The sequence below is a fragment of the Amblyomma americanum genome, chromosome 9, assembly GCF_052857255.1.
Source record: "Amblyomma americanum isolate KBUSLIRL-KWMA chromosome 9, ASM5285725v1, whole genome shotgun sequence".
NCBI lineage: Eukaryota > Metazoa > Arthropoda > Arachnida > Ixodida > Ixodidae > Amblyomma > Amblyomma americanum.
This window is the reverse complement of record NC_135505.1, coordinates 86,481,379-86,504,070: the sequence shown is the minus strand read 5'-3', so window position 1 is coordinate 86,504,070 and position 22,692 is coordinate 86,481,379. Positions and strand designations below refer to the sequence as shown.

General features: G+C 45.1%; 1 protein-coding gene across 1 annotated transcript; it reads right to left on the bottom strand.

Annotated features, from left to right (window-relative positions):
* Positions 1 to 82: 82 nt before the first annotated feature.
* On the bottom strand, positions 83 to 19,784 carry LOC144105650 (acetylcholinesterase-like). The gene is made up of 7 exons (XM_077638761.1): positions 19,524 to 19,784; positions 14,610 to 14,827; positions 10,959 to 11,309; positions 7,588 to 7,878; positions 6,114 to 6,381; positions 1,698 to 2,050; positions 83 to 391 (listed from the first exon to the last, which is right to left on the bottom strand). Exons 2-7 carry the CDS (start codon positions 14,804 to 14,806, stop codon positions 256 to 258), a joined length of 1,596 nt encoding a protein of 531 aa, XP_077494887.1. The 5' UTR covers positions 14,807 to 14,827; positions 19,524 to 19,784; the 3' UTR covers positions 83 to 255.
* Between the last annotated feature and the right edge of the window lie 2,908 nt (positions 19,785 to 22,692).

Sequence of the window (22,692 nt, the reverse complement as noted above, 5' to 3'; positions counted from 1 at the left end):
GGATAAGCAAGCTGTGTAATACTGGGAGTATCATTGCCTAAAAATTTTAGTTTCTGTTTCTATAACGAAGCGAAACAGTGCAGAACGTAGCGCACTCTGACGTTTTTATTCAAAAGTTTCTATATATACGAACATTTCACATGAAGCGCCTTTACAAGTAACAAATATTGTTCACTGCAAGCTGAAACAAAAATTTCACAATTTTAAAAGGTCAGCTGAAACAAGAAATCACAAAAGTTGATAGGCACGAGCTGGCTAACATCTTGAGATGGCGCAGTGGTCCAAGTGGAAGCCATTGATATTGGTGGTGCCGTTGCTCTCTAGCAGCATAGAAATCGGTCTCCTTGCAGTGTACTTTGGCCAGGCAGACACCCCTGGGTGCACGGGTAACCTGAAAGTTGGGGATAAGCAAAGGCACAGTTAGGACGGTGAGGCTTAGTTACAGCTGCCACAGATTCTGATTGTTATCCGCTGTCATCCGTCTTACTATCCGTGGCCACTCACAAATTAGCCTTGTTCACGACACAACACCACGAAGCGTAACGAGCTATTCTGGCACACACTACGATGCGTCTCTAGAAAGCAAGCCCACACCTGCACTCGTAATATGTGTGTAAAAAGATTACAGCTATTAATTAAAACTTTTCAAGGAACCACTAAGGCAGCTACAACCGTATATCGGATAAAACATAAAAGGAATAAGCAAGCACGTTCTAGAATAACATATTCACGTGCAGAATTATTCATTATGTCTATGCGTTTCAACAAACTTACCTAACCGTTCAAACTGCATGCAATATACATCTAGTACAGCCATTGCAGTTCAGAATTTTTACTCACCAGGCGTGAGAATATGACGTTCACTTCTTTTAACTGTTCTTGGAAAGTCTGTTTAAAACCAAACGCTGCAAAAGCTGCATTTTTTCTTCGGTGTAAGTTTTTCTTCGCGAAATCAGTGTCCTGTGTATTTTACTTGCATTTTAAACTATGGCTTTCTTCGTTTTCACTGATAGTAGTATTCGCATTCACTTTTTAAAAAGCACTCCCAGTCTCCTAGCAAGACTTCATGTAGAGCTAGCCGGTTCAAGAAGAGGCACAAAGATGCAGTTTGTGTGTGCGTCTTTCTGCCTCTTGTTGTGCTGTTGTCTTCACGCAGTTTTTTTGGCAATCACTCCTAGCACTAAGGGCCTTGATGCTACGTCATCAGTGTAACAAAACTTGATATAATCCGCGGTATTACATCGTGAGAACTGTGCATTCGTGGAGTAGCGCCGGCTAATTTTCAGAAACTGGTGGACCATATTTAACAACGCTCGTGACGACGGGACAACACTTCAATTATATGCCAGCATCATTACTTTGGCTAAAAAAGTTAGAAGCTACCGGAAGTGCTATGAGCAGAAAAACTGCACCCAATCCAAGCATACGATCGCAAGTTAAAGAAAGTTATTCTTATGCCCAAGTTCATGTTTCTCAGGAGTTAGCAGGTGGGAAAAAATCGCCCCGCTCGGAAGTGAGAAACAGTGAAGAAACTATGACCACTGAAAATAAATACGTGGTAAACTAAATCATACAAAATTAAACGTCTTATTCAATTACTCCTGTTTAGCAGCGGTACAGCAAGGCAGTTGGCGCAGAAGAGGAAAACGGAAGAGAGGAATCTAGTCGCCATTCGCTAAAAATTTGACGTTGCTCACCCTGCGAAAGCACCGATCATCCGGAGGTGTCTCTTGGTCACCTCGACATCTTCGTCGTTGAAGTTTACTTGGTCCCTGTCGAGTAGAGGTAGACCGAAGATGTAAGGCAGGTCCGTGCCGTGACCGACTCCAGTCCAGGTCAGTGGAGCCCTCTTGGCTGGCCAGTGAGCAAACACGTACGTATACACCGTTGCACCCCGTGAGGCATGGGCAGCAGCAGCAGTGTGCATGGGGCACACAAACAGTCGGTCAGCCAAGTAGTCCACGAACTTCCGCCTGATCTCAGTCTTGCTTTCTGCCTCATTATTCTCCAGAAGAGAGGGAGGCACATCTTTCAACCAGAAAGAGAGTGCCTGGATGGTGCAAGGGACATAGATTATGCTTTAACTCAGGGATTTTATCACTATTCTTCCTTACTAAGTGATCCTCTAAGACATGAATAAATCGCTCGTATATTAACCAAATACAACTTCAGTGCTCAACTAATACTTCACCAGCAATCCTAAAAAAGTCGATGAGTCTTCAAAGCCTCGACTTTTGAACCTTGACATCTGAGATAAAATGACTTTGATACGGTGTGGCTACGGGAAGGCCACGTGGTATGAGAGTTAAAAAACAAAGCAAGCTGATTTCTAGGCAAGCGTGCAGCGAATTTGAAGGACTAGTTAAGGAAAATTCTAGGCAATTGTCAAACAAATACGATTCAGAGTGCTTTTGCACGTCGTGCTTGGTTTAACGGCGATCAAACTTTTTGTTATAAATTGACAAATCTCCAGTACAGCGACGAAACAGAGTTGAGGGCAAAACACAGCCCGAAACTCTTTCTTTGAAGGTCACACTTAAATATACTACATTTCGAGCGCAAGCGACCATCAGCTCTTTCAAGGCAAGACACCCATGTAAAACAAGATTTCAAAGAAAAATTCTGCAAGCAAGACATCATAGACAACTTTTGCATTATATGAACACCAAAAAAAAAGCAAGGTCATTCACGTTGAAAGTTCTTTCATTCGCAGTCGTCCAGTCAGAACGCATCCACTACACTAAGCCATGTTTTTGCTCTGCAGATTGTTCCGCGTATAGAATTTTTTTTTGCGGATTTAAATGCATTGTTATCAACTTTAACCAGTTTTTAGTTATCTAAATGCGAATATTTGACCAGAATAATTGCAGATAAAAATGTTGAAATCCGAATCTGGCAGCCTTACTCAACAAGCAGAAGTGTCCTGCTATGTTTTTTTTGTTTCTGCTTATTCCTTCATAGACTTTATTCTAATATTTCCCATAATTTACGAACTGAATAAAAAGCGGCTCTTACGCTAACTCCACTTGTACTGAAATGGGCGTTAAACCTGTTGGCCTGCTCTTCACAGCAGCGCCAAAAGCTAAACTTTTCTTTTCTTCTCTACTAGTTCGAGAACATTTTGTCGCACCACTTGAAAGTTCTCTCTCTGTATTTCTTCTTTGTTTATATCCAATTTCTCTCCTTTACTACTTTATTCCCTTTCGACTGGAACGTCGCGGAATATCCGACGATTCTACCATTAACTAATTCCTGTTGTTATTACCTATATACTGGCCGGCAACATTTCTTCAATTCAGATTCATTGGCGTGTCAACTGCCAATCATTCTTTTGGTCAAGCGCAGAAAAATTGTGTATCCTGACTACATTTGATTATCTTGCAATGTTGTCAGCGGTTTTTCTCATCACATACTAGCTTGAGAATTGTGCTGCTCTTTATCCTGGACGGACATGCTACCATAACCCTATGAAAGCTCTTCAATTCAATTCAAAGCTCTCTCCAAGACCTCTGAATGCTCAGAAACTAATTGCCATTCAACTAAAAATATTCCTTAGTCAGTATAACATCATCTGTCACCAGCAGCACGGTTTCGTCCCAAACAGGTCGACCTCTACAGCCGTTCTAACGCTTTCCCAGTTGATAAATTCAGCTCTTAATAAAAACGAAATCGCAATTGGTATATTTTTAGACCTGAAGAAGGCGTTCGACACTGTATCACATCCAATATTACTGAGGAAACTAGCCGCCTATGGGATTGTTGATGACACACTGCAATTTTTCACCAGTTACTTATCGAGCCGCCGCGGTGGCTGAGTGGTTATGGCGCTCGGCTGCCGGCCCGAAAGACGCGGGTTCGATCCCGGCCGCGGCGGTTGAATTTCGATGGAGGCGAAATTCTAGAGGCCCGTGTACTGTGCGATGTCAGTGCACGCTAAAGAACTCCACGTGGTCGAGATTTCCGGAGCCCTTCACTACGGCGTCCCTCATAGCCTGAGTCGCTTTGGGACGTTAAACCCCCATAAACCAAACCAGTTACTTATCAGGTCGACAACAGAAAGTGGTAATTAACAACCTTGAATCTACATATAGCTATATAAAATGCGGAGTACCCCAAGGATCTGTCCTGGGGCCTCTACTGTTTTCCATTTATATAAATGATCTTCCAGGTTCAGTCTCGCTTTCGCAGGTTCTCATGTATGCAGACGACACGGCCCTCATATTCACAGGTAAATCGGTTTCTGCGATGCAAGACGACATGAAGCAGGATTTAATGACTGTTTCCAACTGGTTCAGTAACAATAGATTAACATTGAACGTTGCGAAAACTAAATATGTCGTCTTCCATACAAGAAGAAGAAACGTTGATTTTAACCATATTAGGATTTCCTTGAACAATTGTATAATCGAATCAGTTCCTTCATTTAAATATCTTGGTGTTATCTTTGACAATAACCTTAACTGGAAGAATCAAGTGAACAGCGTTTGTAATAAAGCTGCGTTTGGTTGCTACGTCCTTATTAAGGCTAGACAATACTTTCCTCGCAACATATTACGAAGCTTGTACTTCTCATTCGTTCATTGTCATATGAGTTATTGCTGCGAATCATGGGGCCACACATACTCAACTTATCTCACACCTCTGCAACGGTTACAGAAGCGAGCACTAAGGATTATAACATATTCTCCATTGCATCATCCAAGTAACAATCTGTTTGAAGAAGTTCGAGTACTAAAATTTTCCGCCCTACACGACTACAAAATCTCCCTTCTAGTAAACTGCATGTTAACAACTAACTCTCCACTCCCGATGAGCTTATTCACTTTGCCTGTTCGCAACACAAGACATGCTGCCAATGGTAATTTTAATCTTCCGATCCATCACAACACATACGGTGAGAGATTAATTGAGTTCATTGGGACGAAAGACTGGAATACATTGCCATTGGAAATAAAGCTTGCCAGAAATTTTAAACTATCTTCTAAATTATATTTCTTGCATAATCAAGTAATCATGTGAATTCCTATTTGTGTTTCTGTGTTTCTTAAAATGCCGGTGTATACCTTCCTTGTACGTTTGCCAAAATGCCTTGTTTTTGCATGCGATCGGACACTGGATGCTTTTGCTGTGTTAATTCGCTGTTTTCATTTTTTTTCACTTTACATATTTATGTGGTTGCCTAAATGCCTAAATGACTTGATTTGTATTGGACCGGACACTAGCCATGTAGGCTATCGGTCCAAATATTTTGTACAATTTTTTTTTAATTATGAAATAAAGCTTCCTTTGATTGATTGATTGATTGATTGATTGATTGATTGATTGATTGATTGTGAAATTTTTTACCGTTCTTCTCATTCTAGCCTTCCTGGTGTGTGCAGCGGTGAAGTTTTTTTATCCACCGATGCATAAATTGACGGGGTTTTCTCATATATGATTACTATTTCCTTGCCTTGTTCTATTGTCTTTATGCTTTGTCCGGTGTGTGTCTCTCGTTGTATACTGTACTGTATTATTGTACTGTAGTACTGTACTGTAGTACTATTTGTGCTCAGTACTTATGCTTGCAGCGCTATTCCACTGCTACCACACTTTCACGCGCGCCCCTCTTAGGCTGGTGTGTGCGTGGCGTCATCTCCTGGTAACGTCCACCGTTCTTGTAGGCTTCTATGCTGTTTGTGGCAATGTAAATGCAATATCATAACCGACAATTTTGCCATTACAGTTCGCCGGACCATGTATATTCATTCAACCTCAAATTATTCTTAACGATGCATTTACGTGAAATTTCATTCATACAGCGATAAACAAGTTCACCGTATCTCATGCTTAGGTAGTCCAGTGCTCTTCCCTTTGCACACTTTGTATTATTTTTGCCGATGCTGTTTACCGTGGGAGCAAGAAGAGACAAATGTTTTTCATTGCTTTATATCTGCCCTCGTCACGTAGGCTTAGATCCACCTATTTTAATTTATCCCTGCCATGCGTGATCTACACACTGCGTGCAGGGTTTTTCTCATTGATCGTGCACTTTCCCAAGCGAAGCTGTGGCAAGGGACGTACAAGTAACGGCTCTCTCATTAACAACCCAACAATGTAGAGCTGTCCCTCACCTCGTAGAGGGCGCTTATAAGCGTCTCTCTGTCGACGTTGTCGAGTTGATCGGCAAGAATTTCGGGCCTCGGTTGCTTCCAGACAAACATTACAGAGGACTCGTCCGACGTCACACCTGTGAGGAGGTCTACGCTCCTGTCGAACATTCCCGAACGGACGGCCACGGACGGCTCTACGGGCAGGAAGGCGGTGGGGTACGTGGGCAGGAAGGGTATGTGCTTTTCGGGCACCGCTTGGAATGACGCCGCCACAAGCTCATCAGCCGACCTGCGGTGGAGACCAAACTCGTATCAGTCACTCTCTTTGTGCACACTGTTTTCGACTCTCTCTAGGTGGCGACAATCATGACAAAACCTTGGTTATAAATTGTATTTAGCGGAACAACAGTTTAGGGCATTTTTTACGGTAGTGTGGCGTCGACGTTCCCACGTGTACGACGAAGAGGGGGAGGGAGGTTAGGGGCGCTGCGCCGAGCAAGGCATCCATGGCACTGACTAAGCAAAGATACAAGCCTGTAGAAGTTTCACAGCGCTCGAATTAAAATTTGGTACATTTTGCTTCATGTTAACGATGACATGGGCATGTCAGCCCGGACTAATGGCATTTATGTGTGCCATTCTGTATAAATCAATCCAGTTGTAAATTCAGCGCTTGTGTGTCTCTTTCGTAGCCTTGTCCCTCGTTGTCTGCGCGCTACCTCTTTCAGTACACATTACAAACGCGCTCTCTGCGCAATGTTGCTACGTATTCTGCGTATGATTGGAATGCCTGTGCTTAGCTTTTGTTGTCCATAATGATGATACAAATGACTAACCCATCTTCACTGATTCCCGCGCCTCTATGCTTCCAAATGTTACCGCTAAAATTTTACTTTTCATAACTTGCTGCGCCGACCTGACTACTATCCAGAACCTTCAACTCAGTTTAGTCAGTCATCCTAAAACTTGAGGAAATCTGGGCTTGTGGGGCAAATATTTTACATTTTGGAATAATTTAGAACCGCTGTGAATTTCCAGGCCAGAAACTCGAGCGGAGGGCTTTTCAGTGCAATCATTTGACGTTAATTTTTTCTTTACTTGATCACGCCTCGTCGGCACATTGTACCTTCTCCCCCTCCTCTCTCTCTCTCTCTCTCTCTCTCTCTCCACTTTCGCTCTTCTAGCAATTTTCCTTATCGTGCATCTGCAAGATATACTGCGTTATGCATGATTAACATCCTTGAATTTTCTGTATTCGCTCTCTCCGTGTAAATATTAAACAGAGAACTTAAAAGAGCCTTCATAGGCCCTCCTTAAGGTCAAGCTAGAAAACACGCTAGAAACTAGTATATCTATCACATGGGCAAAGTTACGGCAAAATAAATAAAGTCCTAACAGCGAATCCAGCCACAGCGACGGCAATCTAGGTAGTGACATGAATAACAGGAAACCATGCCAGCCAGCTACAGCACTGAAATCAGCATGCGATACCAACCGTGTTCGCAGGCAGGCGATAACTTCTTCGGGGTGAGACGCAAGCGTCTTGTTGGCCGAGCGGCAGCCGACAATGTCGGCCACGGCGTCTCCCTTGGACAGGCTGTCGCTGGCAGACTCCGTCAGGTCAGGCGAGTTGACAACGCCACTCATTGCGATGGCCCGCCGGAACAGACCGCGGCTCATGGGTGAGAGCACGTGCGCGTGTACGCTTATCCCCCCGGAGCTCGTTCCAAACAACGTGATGCGTGAAGGGTCACCGCCGAAATTCCGAATGTTGTTCTTGATCCACCTGCGAAAAAGGCCGCGTTGAATGCCATTTCGCCTTTGATTCCAAGGTGTTTACCTATTTGAGGTTCAATCTATATATGTATTTATAAAATTGTTTACTTGAATTAGCTGTACACGATTCCGAGGAGTCTAAAAGTTTAAATTATCGAATTTCTGGCTTTGAGGGATAACTCCAGGTGCCGAATATACAAGAGTGTGTTCTCAATATCGCTAAAAATCATTATGTTTCAATGTGATATTAAGCTTCGTGTACTGACTATAATCTTAGTGCGGATAATCGAGAAAAAAATATTTTTTTTGACGAAACTGATCTCTGCTGACTATAAACAAGAAACAGATCTCTGCTTACTATAGACAAGGTGCGTTCTGTCCGCCGAAAACTACGATACTCATATCTCTCTAGACGACACACAGGGGCATTCAGCAAGGGGCAGAAAGGTAATATTTTCAGAAAATAAAAATGAAAACACTATCTGGAAACGAAAGGAAATTAAGACAATAGAGATTTAGAGAAATTGCAAGGCAAGCTGAGAGGCGGAAGATAATAATAATAATTATTATAAATTGTTTATTTTTTTGGGGAAGACTGCGGGTAAAAGTACCTTGAAAAAGAGCGATTTGATTGAAGCCCCCTGCCTCCCTTACAAAGCAAGGAGAGATAGTACAGGCAAAGGAAGATAAACCTTAAATTGAATTAGAAGGCACGTGCATAAAGACAACAAAGCACGGAACTAATGCAAAATGACTTGACATCACACATATTTCAATGCAACGACTCCAAAAAACGAAAAGATTATACACCACGAAATTACAAGATGATCAGACATGTGATGCGAATACTCTGCGAACACGGTTGGAATTACCTTCGATGTTTACGTTGATGCTTTTACTGTAAGCCGAGGCTTCACGTTCAGTACATTGTTCTAATAGAGGATTGAAAAGGGCGTGTGTGCGTTGAGGTTTTCACTGGGTGGGTGGATGAGCTGACCGATGGCTAGGGAGGGAGAGAGAGGAAGAGGTGGTTGGAGGGTGGTGCTTCTGGAGAGCAGCAGGTTTTCCAACGCCATTAAAACAGAGGTTGCACAACGCGTGAGGCATGAGGAAAGTCCGCAGGGTGCTCACCCAATCGCACGAATGAGCTTTGCGTCGTGAAGTGATTACAGGTGTGCACACGACCCAACTCAAGAAGACACAAAGTAGCTCGAAGCGCGGTCACAGGCTGATCACGTGATGAATTACGGTCCTACCGATGCTGATCAGCTTATAACTAGTCAGTAACATTTGCGCAGCCAAAAAATATTGTGAAAAAAGGACCAAAATAAATTCAGCGCAGAACAAGAGGAAACTCAGGCAAGCGATGATTGGTTGGCACTCGTAGCAGTGTAAGACTTTCCTCGCATAAGCAGAACCTGTGTGAAAGTTCTGTATAAGAGGAATATTGAAAAAATGCTCTCGCCATTTGCATATGCAAACCGTATGCTTTATGCGCTCGGGTTACCTACAGAAAAAGAATCCTTAATCAGAGCTCAAAATCACATTACTTAGAATCCTTGTCCTTGAGTGATTGTGCCGTAATACGCCCTTCTTGTGATTCACATAATCTTCGGATTTGTTTCTCTCACCAATACGCGCAGATTATATAATTTTCTTACACATGCGCAATATAATAGTTTACCAGGAACGCCGCACCCTGCCTTCGAAGCATCCTTAACCTCGGCTACTTTGTTTAGTTGCTCTCCAAAGAAAAATGTATAGGAACCGATCGCGCACAACCCGACAATTGTACCGAAAAATGTTTAGAGACTTATTATAGAACGAAAGCTGTTAAGATCGCTATTCTCCTCGAGAAACATGTTTCTGCCTGCGGCGGCCACGCTATTACATGCCTGACTATAGAAGCTGTAGTCCTGAACTTATAAATTTACTGATAATACATTGTAATCTGTACCTAAACCTTCTTTTATGCCGCACAACTGCTCTTTGTACAGCTTTTAATCCGCTGCGATTACGTTTTCACTTGTGTAGCAACATTATTACCATTTGGTGAGTTGCGACTAATTTTCGTTTTCACGTAGTTTTTTCGGACATATTGGTACATCCAAGCATCTGTTCCTTCAGTTCCTTTTCTCTGCTGGCGCGAGAATGTTTCCGACCCATGGCCTGTAATATTGGGCGTCTATATTTACCCGCGTTAAACTCCTGATAATATTCCTGGGCACTTTCGTATGCAATGACTAATATCAGGTTGGTAGTCGATGTAAAATGAATAAACAAAAATCCAAAGACGATCATGCGATGTGCTGAGCCGACTCAGCGTTAGCACTTTTGTTTCTACATTTGACTGTAAATTGATTCTCTTCTCAATGAGTTTTTTTTTTTTTTCATCTGGACTTCTGACGAGTAGAATCTCCTGGAGGGTGTAGATGGGTAGCGGCCATTTTTTAGGAAGAAGCAGCAGGAGGAATTCTGAAGGGTGGAAGTGGCTGGGTAGATTGTTGGTGAAGTCTCTTTGGAGTAATAGGTGATGTAGGTGGTGCACATCAAGGGGGATATGGATGCGGATGGGCGGTAGGGGGGAGGGGGGCATTCGTAGGAGATATTTCGTTTTTGTCGAAGGATGGCTTTATTTTTTCATGACAAACTCTGACCAACTTCAACCAAAACATTTTGAATTAAAACCAAACGTTTCGAAGCCGGCTGGTCTCATTCTTCAAGGGTGACATGAGGCTGCCGCCACAGCTTCCAGCCATCAGTGAAGATGGAGCCCAACAAGCTTCTAAACCTTGAGTTTGACATAATATAAAAGTTTTGCTTGAAGACTTGTCATAGTTTATTGTATGTTATCGAACGCAATCATAAAAAATAATTCTGTTGAAATGTTTGGTTTTCATTGGCTTATGTGCACCTGCCTAAGCTTACTCATTTACAGGCAAACTCGGGGCTCCAGACGACACCCGGAACTTGCCCCGATTCATAAAAGTCCACTAGCAGTGCTGGGAAGGAGGCTTCACACTGACGCAAACAGCGGCGTTTCGCTCACACCTAACGCAGTAAACAACACGTAAGGAGTAGTCTGCTTACTTCAGTGCAAGGTTCTGGTCGAGAAACCCCATATTCCCGGGCGACTCCGGGCAGCCCGCGTTGAGAAAGCCAAGAACACCTCCGCGGTAGTTCATGGATGCCACGACGATTCCCGTCTTGGCGGCGATCACGGCTCCAGTGTAGTTGTCGGCTGATGCCGAGCTGAACGAGAAAGCGCCTCCGTAGATCCAGACCAGCACTGGCGCATTGCTGCTGCCTTCTCGTGCCCACACGTTGAGGTGGAGGCAGTCCTCGCCGTACTCGATGTCGCCGGTGATAGGCTCCACGCCCAAAGGCTGCGGACAGCCAGTTCTCCGACTAGTGGCGTTCAGAGTCCCCTCCCATGCCTTGCACGAGCAAAATGTAGGATTAGAAAAACCGAAGTAATTTTCTTGTAACTTGTTCATTAAACTGCCATTTTCTTAAGAGAATTAAACCCCCGCTCATGCTTTGTGGCTGTTCAAAACGCAAACCAACAGGAGCTTGACGCCCGTCTTTTTCCGTGCTGAAAGCCAACGTGCGGAAGCTGACTCAGAGAGTCACCTTGGGATCCCTGAGCACAATGGATAGTATAGTGCTTTATTACGCAGGAATAGTCCTTTTTTTCATATGCCTAATGTTTTCTGACAGTCTCTTTTCGCGCAGTTTGAAATTTGCAACCTCCAGACCCCACATCCCGCATTACGGGATATGTCATCAAGAAATATTCTAACAAGAAAACGGATTAACGCGAACGGCTTTGTCTGCCAATGATTCGCAGCATAATAATCCGCGCTCAACAACTGGCAACGAAAATCTATTCCAATTTAAAGTAGGGATATGTACGGGCCAGTTGGGCTTTGAAGGCAGACGCTTAGTTTCGTGAGGGATGGTTTATGGGAGCTTTCGCCCCCAAGCATGTTCAGAATTGGACGAAATTATTGGTGTCTATTGTTTGTGTTGCAATTCTCCATCTTACTGGCATGTACGCGTTTGGTGTGCACTGCCGTAGCTTGAACGAAAAGTTCAGAGTCTGCTCTCTCTTCCCTCTAGGAGAGTGAGAAGCAATATAAAAGTTTTAAGGAATGTACAAGTTACAAGTTCTGATTAAAGTTGAAGACGATGCTTGATTTTTAATAAGGGAGCAATTGCTAATTGGCATCCAGCGAAGCGCTACCACACGGCTAGAAAGGAAAGCTATACAGCTTTCTCCGAAACTTCGCAGTTAAAAAGATTCGTCCTGGTCCGGGGTTCGAACCCAATATCATCACTTCACCGGAGCAGTTGATCTACCAATTAAGCTAACCGTGGCGGCAAGCTTATGGTAGGGCGAGATCGAATTGATCAATAACTGGAAGTGGCAACAGAGTTGGTCAAATATTTTATGGGAATACACCAAGGTGGAGTACATTTGTAATCAGGGAGCAATTACTCATTGGCATCCACACAAGCGCAGCCATACGGCTAGAAAGGAAAGATATACAGCTTTCTCAGAAACTTCGCAGTTAAAGAAAAATTCGTCTTGGTCTGAGGTTCGAGCCCGGAAACACCGCTTGACCGGAGCAGTCGCTCTACCAATTGATTTGGACGAAATTTTTGGTATCCGTTGTTTGAATTGCAGTTTTTCATCTTACTGGCGTGTACGCGTTTGTGCGTACATGAGTAATTGCTCCCTTGTTAGAAATCTACTCCACCTTGGGGGATTCTCCTCAAACATTTGACGAACTCTGTTCCCACTTCGAGTTACTGATCAATTCGCTCTCGCCCTACGGTAACCTTGCTGTCCCGGTTAGCTCAATTGGTAGAGGTAACTGCTCCGGTGAAGCGGTGGTGCCGGGTTCAAACCCCAAGACTCAAGGTGGGGTCGACGACCTATTTGCAAAGTGTTTCACCCCGAAGAAGCCGAGTACCAGGCCAGGGAAAAGCTTGTACTCTTTGTGACCATGGTTTGTAACCGGGGGCACTGGGGATCGGACCCAGCAGCTTCCGCAAGCGAGGCGGATGCTCAAACGACTAGGCCACCGCAGCGCCGAGTCTAAAGAATATTGACCAGTTATTCACTTCCTATGACACGTGACACGTTCGAGACAGCGTCCATTCTTCAGCCACATTTTCTGTAAAAACCAGTGCGTTATCGGCAATATTCGTGCTTCGAAAATGGCGAGTGACGCATTGTTCCTTATGGCACGGCCTTTTTAAACCAGTGCCTTTGAATTGGAAAATGTAAACGCCAAAACATTAAATATAAAAAAAAATTTTCACACCCCTTACGAAGGTATCAATGATATAACTGAACTACTAATTTTCGGATTGCCTAGTTTTGGGGGGTTTTGTGAAAAAAATAAATGGACTTCGAGAACAGTTTTGACTATATCCCAACATACAATTTGGTAAAATAGAGGCCTGAAAAATCATTGCGCTTGCTTCATCTCGGAACAGGAAAGGAAATTGCGAGAGCAACCTCCCCTGTGAACTCTGTTGCGAAAAAAATGCGTTGTCACGTTTAGAAATGGCTCTCTTCCTTCGCGATGGGAGAGGCTATGTTTCGTGTTGAATACTTCGTTATGCCGAGCCTCTTTCTTCTTCGTTAAGTGTCCTAAACGCCCAAAGCGTGCCCATCAGCCTTCGCAACTTTTGACGGCTTTCGGGAGTGAGATTCTTTTAGGCGCCGTGTGCATGTGGATGTCCACCAACGCCGTGAATGTCTGGTCCTGTTTGGGACTGCATAATCCAACATGCGTAAGAAGTTCGAAAAGATCTGAAATATGTCCTCTTCCGAGAACAGCAGGCATGAATGAGTTTGAACTTTAGGTATTGATGATTTCCTGCTACGGTTACTGCCGGTAGAATAGGAAGCGGCGTAAACGGCTGGTTTTATCTTCCTTGCACAATTAGAGTCAATTGGGGATTCCTTGGCGACCTGCTACCTCTTCTTTAGGAACTTGTATGCTCCCGAAATATTCTGAAACCACTCTCACGAAATTTGCGAAATATGGCACTTTCGGCAATTAAATAAGTCACTATATTGCATGTGCTTCTTATTGTGATGTCGCTGTACACCACCTTCTCGATGTCGTATTGCTTGCACCACCTCGATGCGACAAAGGTAACTTCCTCGCATGAGGCATATTTTCTTTATGCAGGGTGTCCAGGCAAACTTTAGCCAAGGGTTCAAAAATAAGACGTTTTAGGTAGGCCAGCGAAACCACTTACATACACTTACCAACCGGCTTGCGCTTCATAGACAATTTTTGTTTTGCAATTATTTAGTTTGCAATCAGGAATTTTTCTAACTGCGTAAATATTGATTTTAGACAGAAATGTCAATAGCAAAGTTGGAAAGCACCTTCAGAAACCCCTATTGTATTTATTTGCGATAAAGAAAGCATCACGTGCATCTTTTTTGTCGAGCTCCAAAATAAAGCCCACGAAATAAAAAAAAATGACGTGACGAGCGAGCGCCTTCGCGCGCCGCGATTGTGCTACACTTATGTCTGGGTTGAGTGAACGAAATCAGCTGCTGCCATGACGCGATGACCCCATTGCTTCGGCAGGCCGATATGTCGACGTGGTTACACCGTCACGCTTGCACATGGCATGGCGCGACGACCCCATTGCTTCGGCGGGCTGATATGTCGATGGTGGTTGCACCGTCGACGTATTGTGTCCTTGGCAGGAACTGGGGCTTTAAAGCGAAGTTGTCCGATGGGTGGCTCCGCGAAAGGAATGCCGCGGTACTCCTCCACGGTAGTGCCCAAGATGTCAATTTTCAGACCACCCACTGATCCGAGGCTCGTGGCGCGTTGGACGTCGTAAGACGAGCAAAAGCTTGCCTTTAAAAGAATGGCCACCACTATAAGTCTGTTCATGTTGGTAGGCTTTCGACCTTCCTGGAAACCAGTAGCAGTAAGATGTATAAAAAGAAAACAGTGGCTGCTGGCGCAATATGCAGCATACAAGTCATGGCTAGGTGGATTCAAGCACCACCCCATTTAAAGCGTTCAGCCTCATCCATCCATCCATCCATCCATCCATCCATCCATCCATCCATCCATCCATCCATCCATCCATCCATCCATCCATCCATCCATCCGTCCGTCCATCCATCCATCCATCCATCCATCCATCCATCCATCCATCCATCCATCCATCCATCCATCCGTCCATCCATCCGTCCATCCGTCCATCCGTCCATCCGTCCACCATGATGATGATACTAATTTTTCATGGCGCAAGGGCAACTTTGGCCAAAGAGCACCGTGGCACAAGGTAGGTTTCATTGCACAATATGGGGTCAGAAACCCATTTACCAAGCATTTCACCCTAAAGAAGCCGAGCACCAGGCAGTGGAAAGCTCGTACCCATTGTATCACCGTTGGGTACCCGGTGATTCTGGGGATTGAACCCCGCGCCTACCGCATGCGAGGCGGATGCTCAGACCACTAGGCCACCGCTGCGGTCCCATCAATCAATCAATTCTACAATCAATCAATCAATCAATCAATGAATCAATCAATATATCTATCTATCTATCAATCTATCATTCCAACAATCAATACATCAATCAAACTATCCCTCAACCAAAAAATCAACCATCCATCCATCCATCAGCTCCTTCGGTTCGCAGACGAACTTCGGCAACATCTTCTCCAGCGAACTTATTTCTGTTTCTGTGCAAAGGAATCGGGTCTCCAAGTTGCTAGTACAGAGCAAAAGTAGTCGCGACATGATTACAGGAAGAGCTGCAGAACGTCTTTGAAGAAGAGGTGGCATTGGACAATAAAAATTATGTTCACTCTTTTATTTTGAAGGCCTGAACCTTGAAGGTTCTCTATTTTGCAAGGTGTGTTCCATCACTGCCCACCTTATGTCAAAGAAGCCAAGATGCCCATCGTTTTCATCAACACTGACTGCACGAATGATATTTTCTCGTGTTTATTGCGTACATTTTCCGTGTCCTCCGTACAGAAAGGTGTTGCGATAAATATATTACTTGCATACGACCCTGCTAAACTAAACTTATTCGCCGTCAGCGGGTCGATCTCCTGCCGTCGCTTTGAGATTTTTACTGTACCAAAATTATGCCGCTGCAATTTTTAATTTTTACGCAAAAACATTGAACCACTGAGACTGAGAGCATGTGAATAATAACGTTCAGTGGAAAGAAAGCAGCATTTTTTCTCGAAAATTCGTAATATGCGGCAGCAACTAGCGGCCGCCTATGCACGCTTCAGTTGTGATAGAACACAGCCATTGTACGCTCGTGATTCAGGTTGATTTAATAGAGAATGTTTACACGTAATAGCTTTCTGTACACATTCTTTGTCTCAGTCTGCTCTTTCCCATGATCAGAGTTAGTAAGCTAAGGCATCAGTGAGGCGAAACAAATTGACGAGGCACTGCTACGCCCAAGACCATCACAGCAGTGGTGTTGCTCATAACAAACATTCGCATGAGTTTCTGAAAGATGAAAGCTTCGAATGTGAAATCGTTATTCCGCGGTATCACGGCTAAACTGGGCTCTGTTGACTAGTGACCTTTTAACGCGACACCGTTAAGGAGCTCGTGTAGCAGAAAAGCCGGTGTCGACGTCGACGGCGTTGGCCGTGAGCGAAAAATTCTCCTCCTTGCACTCCTCCTCCTCGCAACGTACGCCAATGCCCAAACAGATTGTGTGGCTCCTTCGCTCACTCTAACCTCTCTCAGGCGCGCCGCGGTGCGCTGCGAGCACTTCCCTTCTTTTCCAGACCAATTCCCCCTCCCCCCACAGCGCAGCGACCATCCCCTCAGAAGAGAGATAAATGCAAGCGCTGTGTCCCCCTTTCCACTCCGAACAAGAATCGCAACTCCCGCTCACCTCGTTCGGGCCCAGTGGGGCCGTGCAGGCACGGAGGAATCACGCGGTGAGTGGCGAACGACGCACCGTACCTCCAAACCGCGTTCACCACGAACCTTGCGGCTTGCTACCCGTTTGTTCGGCGCGGAAGCTGTGGAAGCTATGGGGAACTTGCGCTGAAGTTTGCGGTGCCGATTGCTGCGCCATAACACACTGCCTATCGAGACGAGCAAGCAGTTTTGGGTAGTACTCTTAGTACTTTTCCGCGTCACCTTCAGGCGTTTATTGGCGTGAGCCTCCTCGCTCTGTCGAAGGCGCGATATCTGGGCTACGCCGAGAGAAGCTAGGGAATGAATGCTGTCAGCCAAACCCGGGTATACGTGATCCATGGGGAGAAAAAGCTAGGAAAAAATTGGAGGACGCTTAAGCTTCGCATTTAAGAGTGGAACGCGACAGCGTGTTGCAGCACTGCCAGGGACTCCGCGGAACGCCATCGCCCGTTCGGGGCGGCGCCCTGGCCGTTAGACAAATCGCTCTGCTACGTACTGTGAAACGGACGCGCGGAGCGGCAAACCACGCAGAAGCGCTGCCAGGCGCCTTGGCGAAACGCGCGGGGCTCAAGTTGCAGTCGTAGTTCGTCCGCACATCGTTCTTGACAAACCCGATGCCACAATCGGGAACCTGCGCTGCCAAGGTGGCACTGCAAGGTGGCACTGCAATTAGATATATCTAATCGCGCAGAATGTGTTATTGCGTTTGCAGCGGCCCAAGCGGCTGACAAAAGCAGTTTTGAGTCACCGAATGGAACAATTGCAGTGCCACCTTGGCAACGCAGGTTCCCGATTGTGGCATCGGGTTTGTCAAGAACGATGTACCGACGAACTACGACTGCAACTTGAGCCCCGCGCGTTTCGCCAAGGCGCCTGGCAGCGCTTCTGCGTGGTTTGCCGCTCCGCGCGTCCGTTTCACAGTACGTAGCAGAGCGATTTGTCTAACGGTCAGGGCGCCGCCCCGAACGGGCGATGGCGTTCCGCGGAGTCCCTGGCAGTGCTGCAACACGCTGTCGCGTTCCACTCTTAAATGCGAAGCTTAAGCGTCCTCCAATTTTTTCCTAGCTTTTTCTCCCCATGGATCACGTATCTAGCGCAGCTGTGTTGACACTGCTTGGCACTGCGCTTGAAAGGCAACGGACGTCATTCGGCTTGTCCTCTAAAGACAACACACCGCTGAGAGGACCAGTTACGCGTTTCAGCTGAGATTGGGAAGGGTGGTTGACGCAGTTGTGTTACTAAGGCATCCGTAAGGAAAAGCAGTGTGCTTGGTCGTGTAGAACACGTATAATAGTAAACAAATACGTATTTATTGATGCGATAATTCATGGCTGAGGGTAATATCTTGGTATTTATTAGAGCAGAAAATTTCCTGTCGTCCCAATAATTATACTTGACACATATTATTATTCCTAAGAAAGAATGGCAAAACTGCCAGAATTGGACGTTCGCTACTCAGGTCTTTACTGATGAACCAGTAGCGTTGGGAAGCCCAGAGTTTAGCTTACTGTAAATTCAAATTGCGCCAATTTCTAAGCCAGGCACGCTCAACTTCGCATAGTTCTGTGCATCTCTTAGCTGTCCAAACTAAACTGCCATAAACGATTACTGTTACACTGGCGCTGGCGTTTTCTCACGTTCACGTTTTATAAATAGCAAGAAGCTGCCGCTTCCTTATGTTACGTGTGTTTTTAGAGTGAAAATGCTTAGGTAATCTTGAAATTGCGTCAAAAAATACAGCGACGAGTGGTGCAATGAAGCGTTTATGAAACAGTAAAAGCATTCTGCCCTAGCTCCGCACTTGGAACCTTGTGCATACCGCCCGACGAATCGTGGTTTAACTGTTAGCCTGACTGTAGTTAACCATGTGAGAGAAAACTGAAGGTGTTGACGGTCAAGCATGACTGACCAGTAACCACACCGCCCTCCCTTGCTCGTCGTCGATAACGGCTCGCACCATGGGTGCTTCTTTTATTCCATTTGATGGAAATCATCTTATTCACTCGAGGGTCATTCACCGCTGGCGTTATAATTACTTTATACAGTAGAGCCATATTTCAGATCAAACAGCTCTGCGACAGCACGCTTCAAAAGCACTATTCGGCTGCCAATCCGATAAGGGTGTTAGGACGACACGGTAAGCCTCGTGATTTACCAGCCCGCTTGGCATGAGCGCCTCAATAATCAAGAAAAAAACCGCCCTTTCAAATAGGCAAAATAACAACTCAGCTCTTTATTATCGCACATGAAGAGTTAATGTTTTTAGCGTTTTCATGAAATTTATGAATTTTACTTCAGTGTGTTAACATGCAAGTACAACTGCGTGTTAAATAGGTTATTGAACGAAAAAATATCTGGTGCTATAGCGGGGACTGTTACATGCTCAATCCTTTATAAAGTACGAATTCCATGAAGCAAAGCCAGGCGAACGTAGTTTCTAAACAGTTTAACGAGTGCAACCATGTTGGCACCTGATGTATGAAGAGCTCGCGTACGATGGCCGTCCTCGTCGATTAAACAAAAAACGGTTTTCTTCACATCGAACGCACGATAGGAACCCATCTGAAGAACCAAATTCTATTTCCATGCATTCACCTTATGTCGGCCGCTAGCAACTCGATGTCGAGCTTCAGGGTGACTGTGGTTAGGGCGTAGTACGAGCCTCGTGTTCGTGCATACAAAAAAAGAATGGTAGTTTACCCGGATACTTCGGTCTGTGGGTGCCACTGCTTCGGAAGACTGAAGGTCCAATACTCACACCAGCTTCTTCGAAAAGCAGCTGCTGACACAGCTATCGTCGCTTGCTTGTTCAGCGACGTTTGAAGTGTGCCCAAAATGCACAACACAGGCCCTTGTTAAGAACGCACCGAAGCACTGAGGCGCTCCCGAGGTTGTCAGCAAAATGATACCACTGCACCCTCGAACTTCAGTTCTTCGACGCAGGCGCCTTGTAAGGAGTGCCACTAGAAACAACAACCGCTCGAGCGACGCACACGGCAGAGATAAAGATATGCAGACGAGCGGACGTGAAATACAGGAGTTGCACGACAGCCTTACATTTCCGTCTGTAAGGTTACTATTGCGCTGTACTTGCCTGAACTGAAAGCAATTATAGTTTCCGTATTTTCCGGACTATAGTCCGCTGACTCGACAAGTTTTAAAGCGGAAATTTCATGTTGTGTGTTACATCGGCATCTTTGCATTAAACGCATTTTAATATTTTAGGATCGCTTGTCCGAGTCGGTGAACCGCTGTCTAAGTAAAATAGCACGTGGCTCGATGGTGTCTTTCACATTTTACCTGCTACATCAGATAACGAAATCAGCTCGCATATGCAATCAGCTTCGATATGCAAATGAGTGCTTCTCGCTTCTCGCGGAAGCTGTTTTCCAGTGATTGGATTTGGGAGCCCATGCGCAAAACCTTCATAAATAACTACAACGCGGTGCAGTCCTTCTTTAATTATGCATTGTTATTTTTTAACCATTCGCATGTTTTTTATCTTTGCGTTATGTACATTTTTGCTTTCGTTGTATCGAAACAATTATGAGCTGTCACACTGTGAAAGTGCTGCAGAAAATGTGTGTATGCCTCCCAATGTTGTTGCTTGTACGAGGTTCGAGGGCTGCTCACGGTACTTGCATGCAGCTTTTACATTCGCTTCCTCGATCGGATACAATGACTGAATGAAGAACGATTGCGATGGCTCCAAAAACGGAGCAGCCTTCACGGCCGCATTTAAACTCATTCTACAATAAAATTTACCCCTGGGTTAGCTGGTCACTCATTCTTTGATAATCAAGGTGGCCCGCCGTGGTGGCAAAAGTGGTTATGGCGCTCGGCTGCTGACCCTAAAGATCCAGGTTTGTTCCCGGCAGCAGCGGCCATATTTCGATGGAGGCGAAACGATGAAGACTGGTGTAGCTGTGAAATGTGAGTGCACTATAAAGAATACCTGGTGGTCGAATTTCCGGAGCCCTTCACTATGGCATCATTCATAGCCTGAGTCGTGTTCGTTCTTCTTCTTCTTTACCTTGTAGTCATTTCGCTCTGTTGTCGTCCCAGCTGCGCTAACTTCCATTTCAAAGCTCAATCTAGCCGAACGTGCGCAAAGTCTCAAGTCGGGTCGTACAGCAGTGAAACGATTTCACCTCGATCAAAAAATAGGCTCTGATGAGGGCTTCCTTGATGTATCTGAAAAAAATGCCTGGGCGGAGAAAGTAAGTAGTTGAAGGGCACCAGCTTGGTGAAACATTATAAAGAAAAGCTTGCAGCCGGTGTAGTACAGCCGCGGCGAGCGCAGAATCCGGTATTGACGGATTAAGTGATATCAGTAGCTCGCACTATCACTTCTAAAGAGGGCATCCGAAAATTCAAGTGTGTTGCACCGTGGTGTGCAAGCTTACCCGAGCAGCACAGGTAATCGGCCCAATATTGCTAGTGTATTGGCAAATGCTGGGCCTGCAAAGGACCACTGTGAAACGATCCCTGCCAATATTGGGCAAATTACCCGTGCTGCATGGGTAGGGGAAAGGAATCGCCCGAGTTTTCAACAGCGCAGGACGGTGGGTCGGAGTGAGCCGAATGTAATATTCGTATCAATTGTGTACTGCTTTCAGGCAATAAAAAAACTGTTATAAGCTGAATTTCTTACCTGTTCGTACGCACACTCCGATCGCCCTCGCTAAGGTCTTTTCATAACTCTGGCTGCGGCACCCACACCGTAATTTGCCCATTCAACGTACATTTTTTAGGACCTGCCTTGGGCATCTAGAAGCGTAGGTTTGACGTCATTTATAAATTTCAAGCCTACTTGAACTTCAGTTTACTCCGACCGTCCGAATTTCTATTTCTGCACAGATTATTGTCAGAAAGGTTCGGTAGAGCCTAAGTTCTTTTTCTTCCTTAAGCGCTAAAACTACTTGCACATCGTCGCAAGAAAAAAACAAAGGCGCGCAATTTACCCATTACCCACTTTCCCAGTAAACGAGATGTAAAGAATAGAGAGAAATAAAAAGAAAATAGCCCTTTTGCGTTAACAGGCTAAGGTGGCGGTGTATACTTTGCTTGAAGAATAATATATTAGATGATACTATTGTTATTGTTCCTAATAGATTACTCTGTACTATACCGACCTATTTTGTGAAGTTTTAGAACTATTTAAAGTTACATTATCTGTGAAATAATATCCCTCTTCAATAATTGGTTACTTTTCTAGCTTATGCCAACGTTCAGCACTTACGCGTTAATCCTCTTAAGCTGTTCGGGGTATACACTTTAAATGTCACTGTTTGTATGTACGTACTAGAAATGGGCATTATACCTTGCCTGTTAGATTTAGGACACTACGGGGTCGGTGGGACGTTTGCCTCCTCCGCCGGCAGCTCCCGTTTTTAATTCGTATCGTGGGGAATCGCGAGGGGCGAGAACAACATCGGAACGTCGCGTGCTGAATTCAGACGCTGTCCGAGGCTTTGGAGCTAAATGACTGGTCATTATTTGAACGGCGCCGTCGCGTGGTGCAGCGGGCGGCGTCAAAGGTATTTTTCACGGTCGTAACTGGCCAAATACCTATTGCCACGAAAAAATTGGCAAGTACTCAAGCGCGGTCGCATTTAGCGCTGGCGGCTTCCAAGAAATACCGAAATGGAACGACTCAATGGGTTCCGAAGATAGTAAGCAGCGAACGCGAAACCCCGCCCACCTACTGAAGGTTTTAAAAGGAAACGCAAATAAAGAAGTAGGGAGAGCCCGCCAAAACTCGAAATGGCCCGCTTTCAAACTGCATCTTCTTAACTGTCCTGAATATTCTCTTCCGTTCGAATAAACCGTTTGGTTTTAAGAAGTTCGAAGTTTACTACCGCAACCG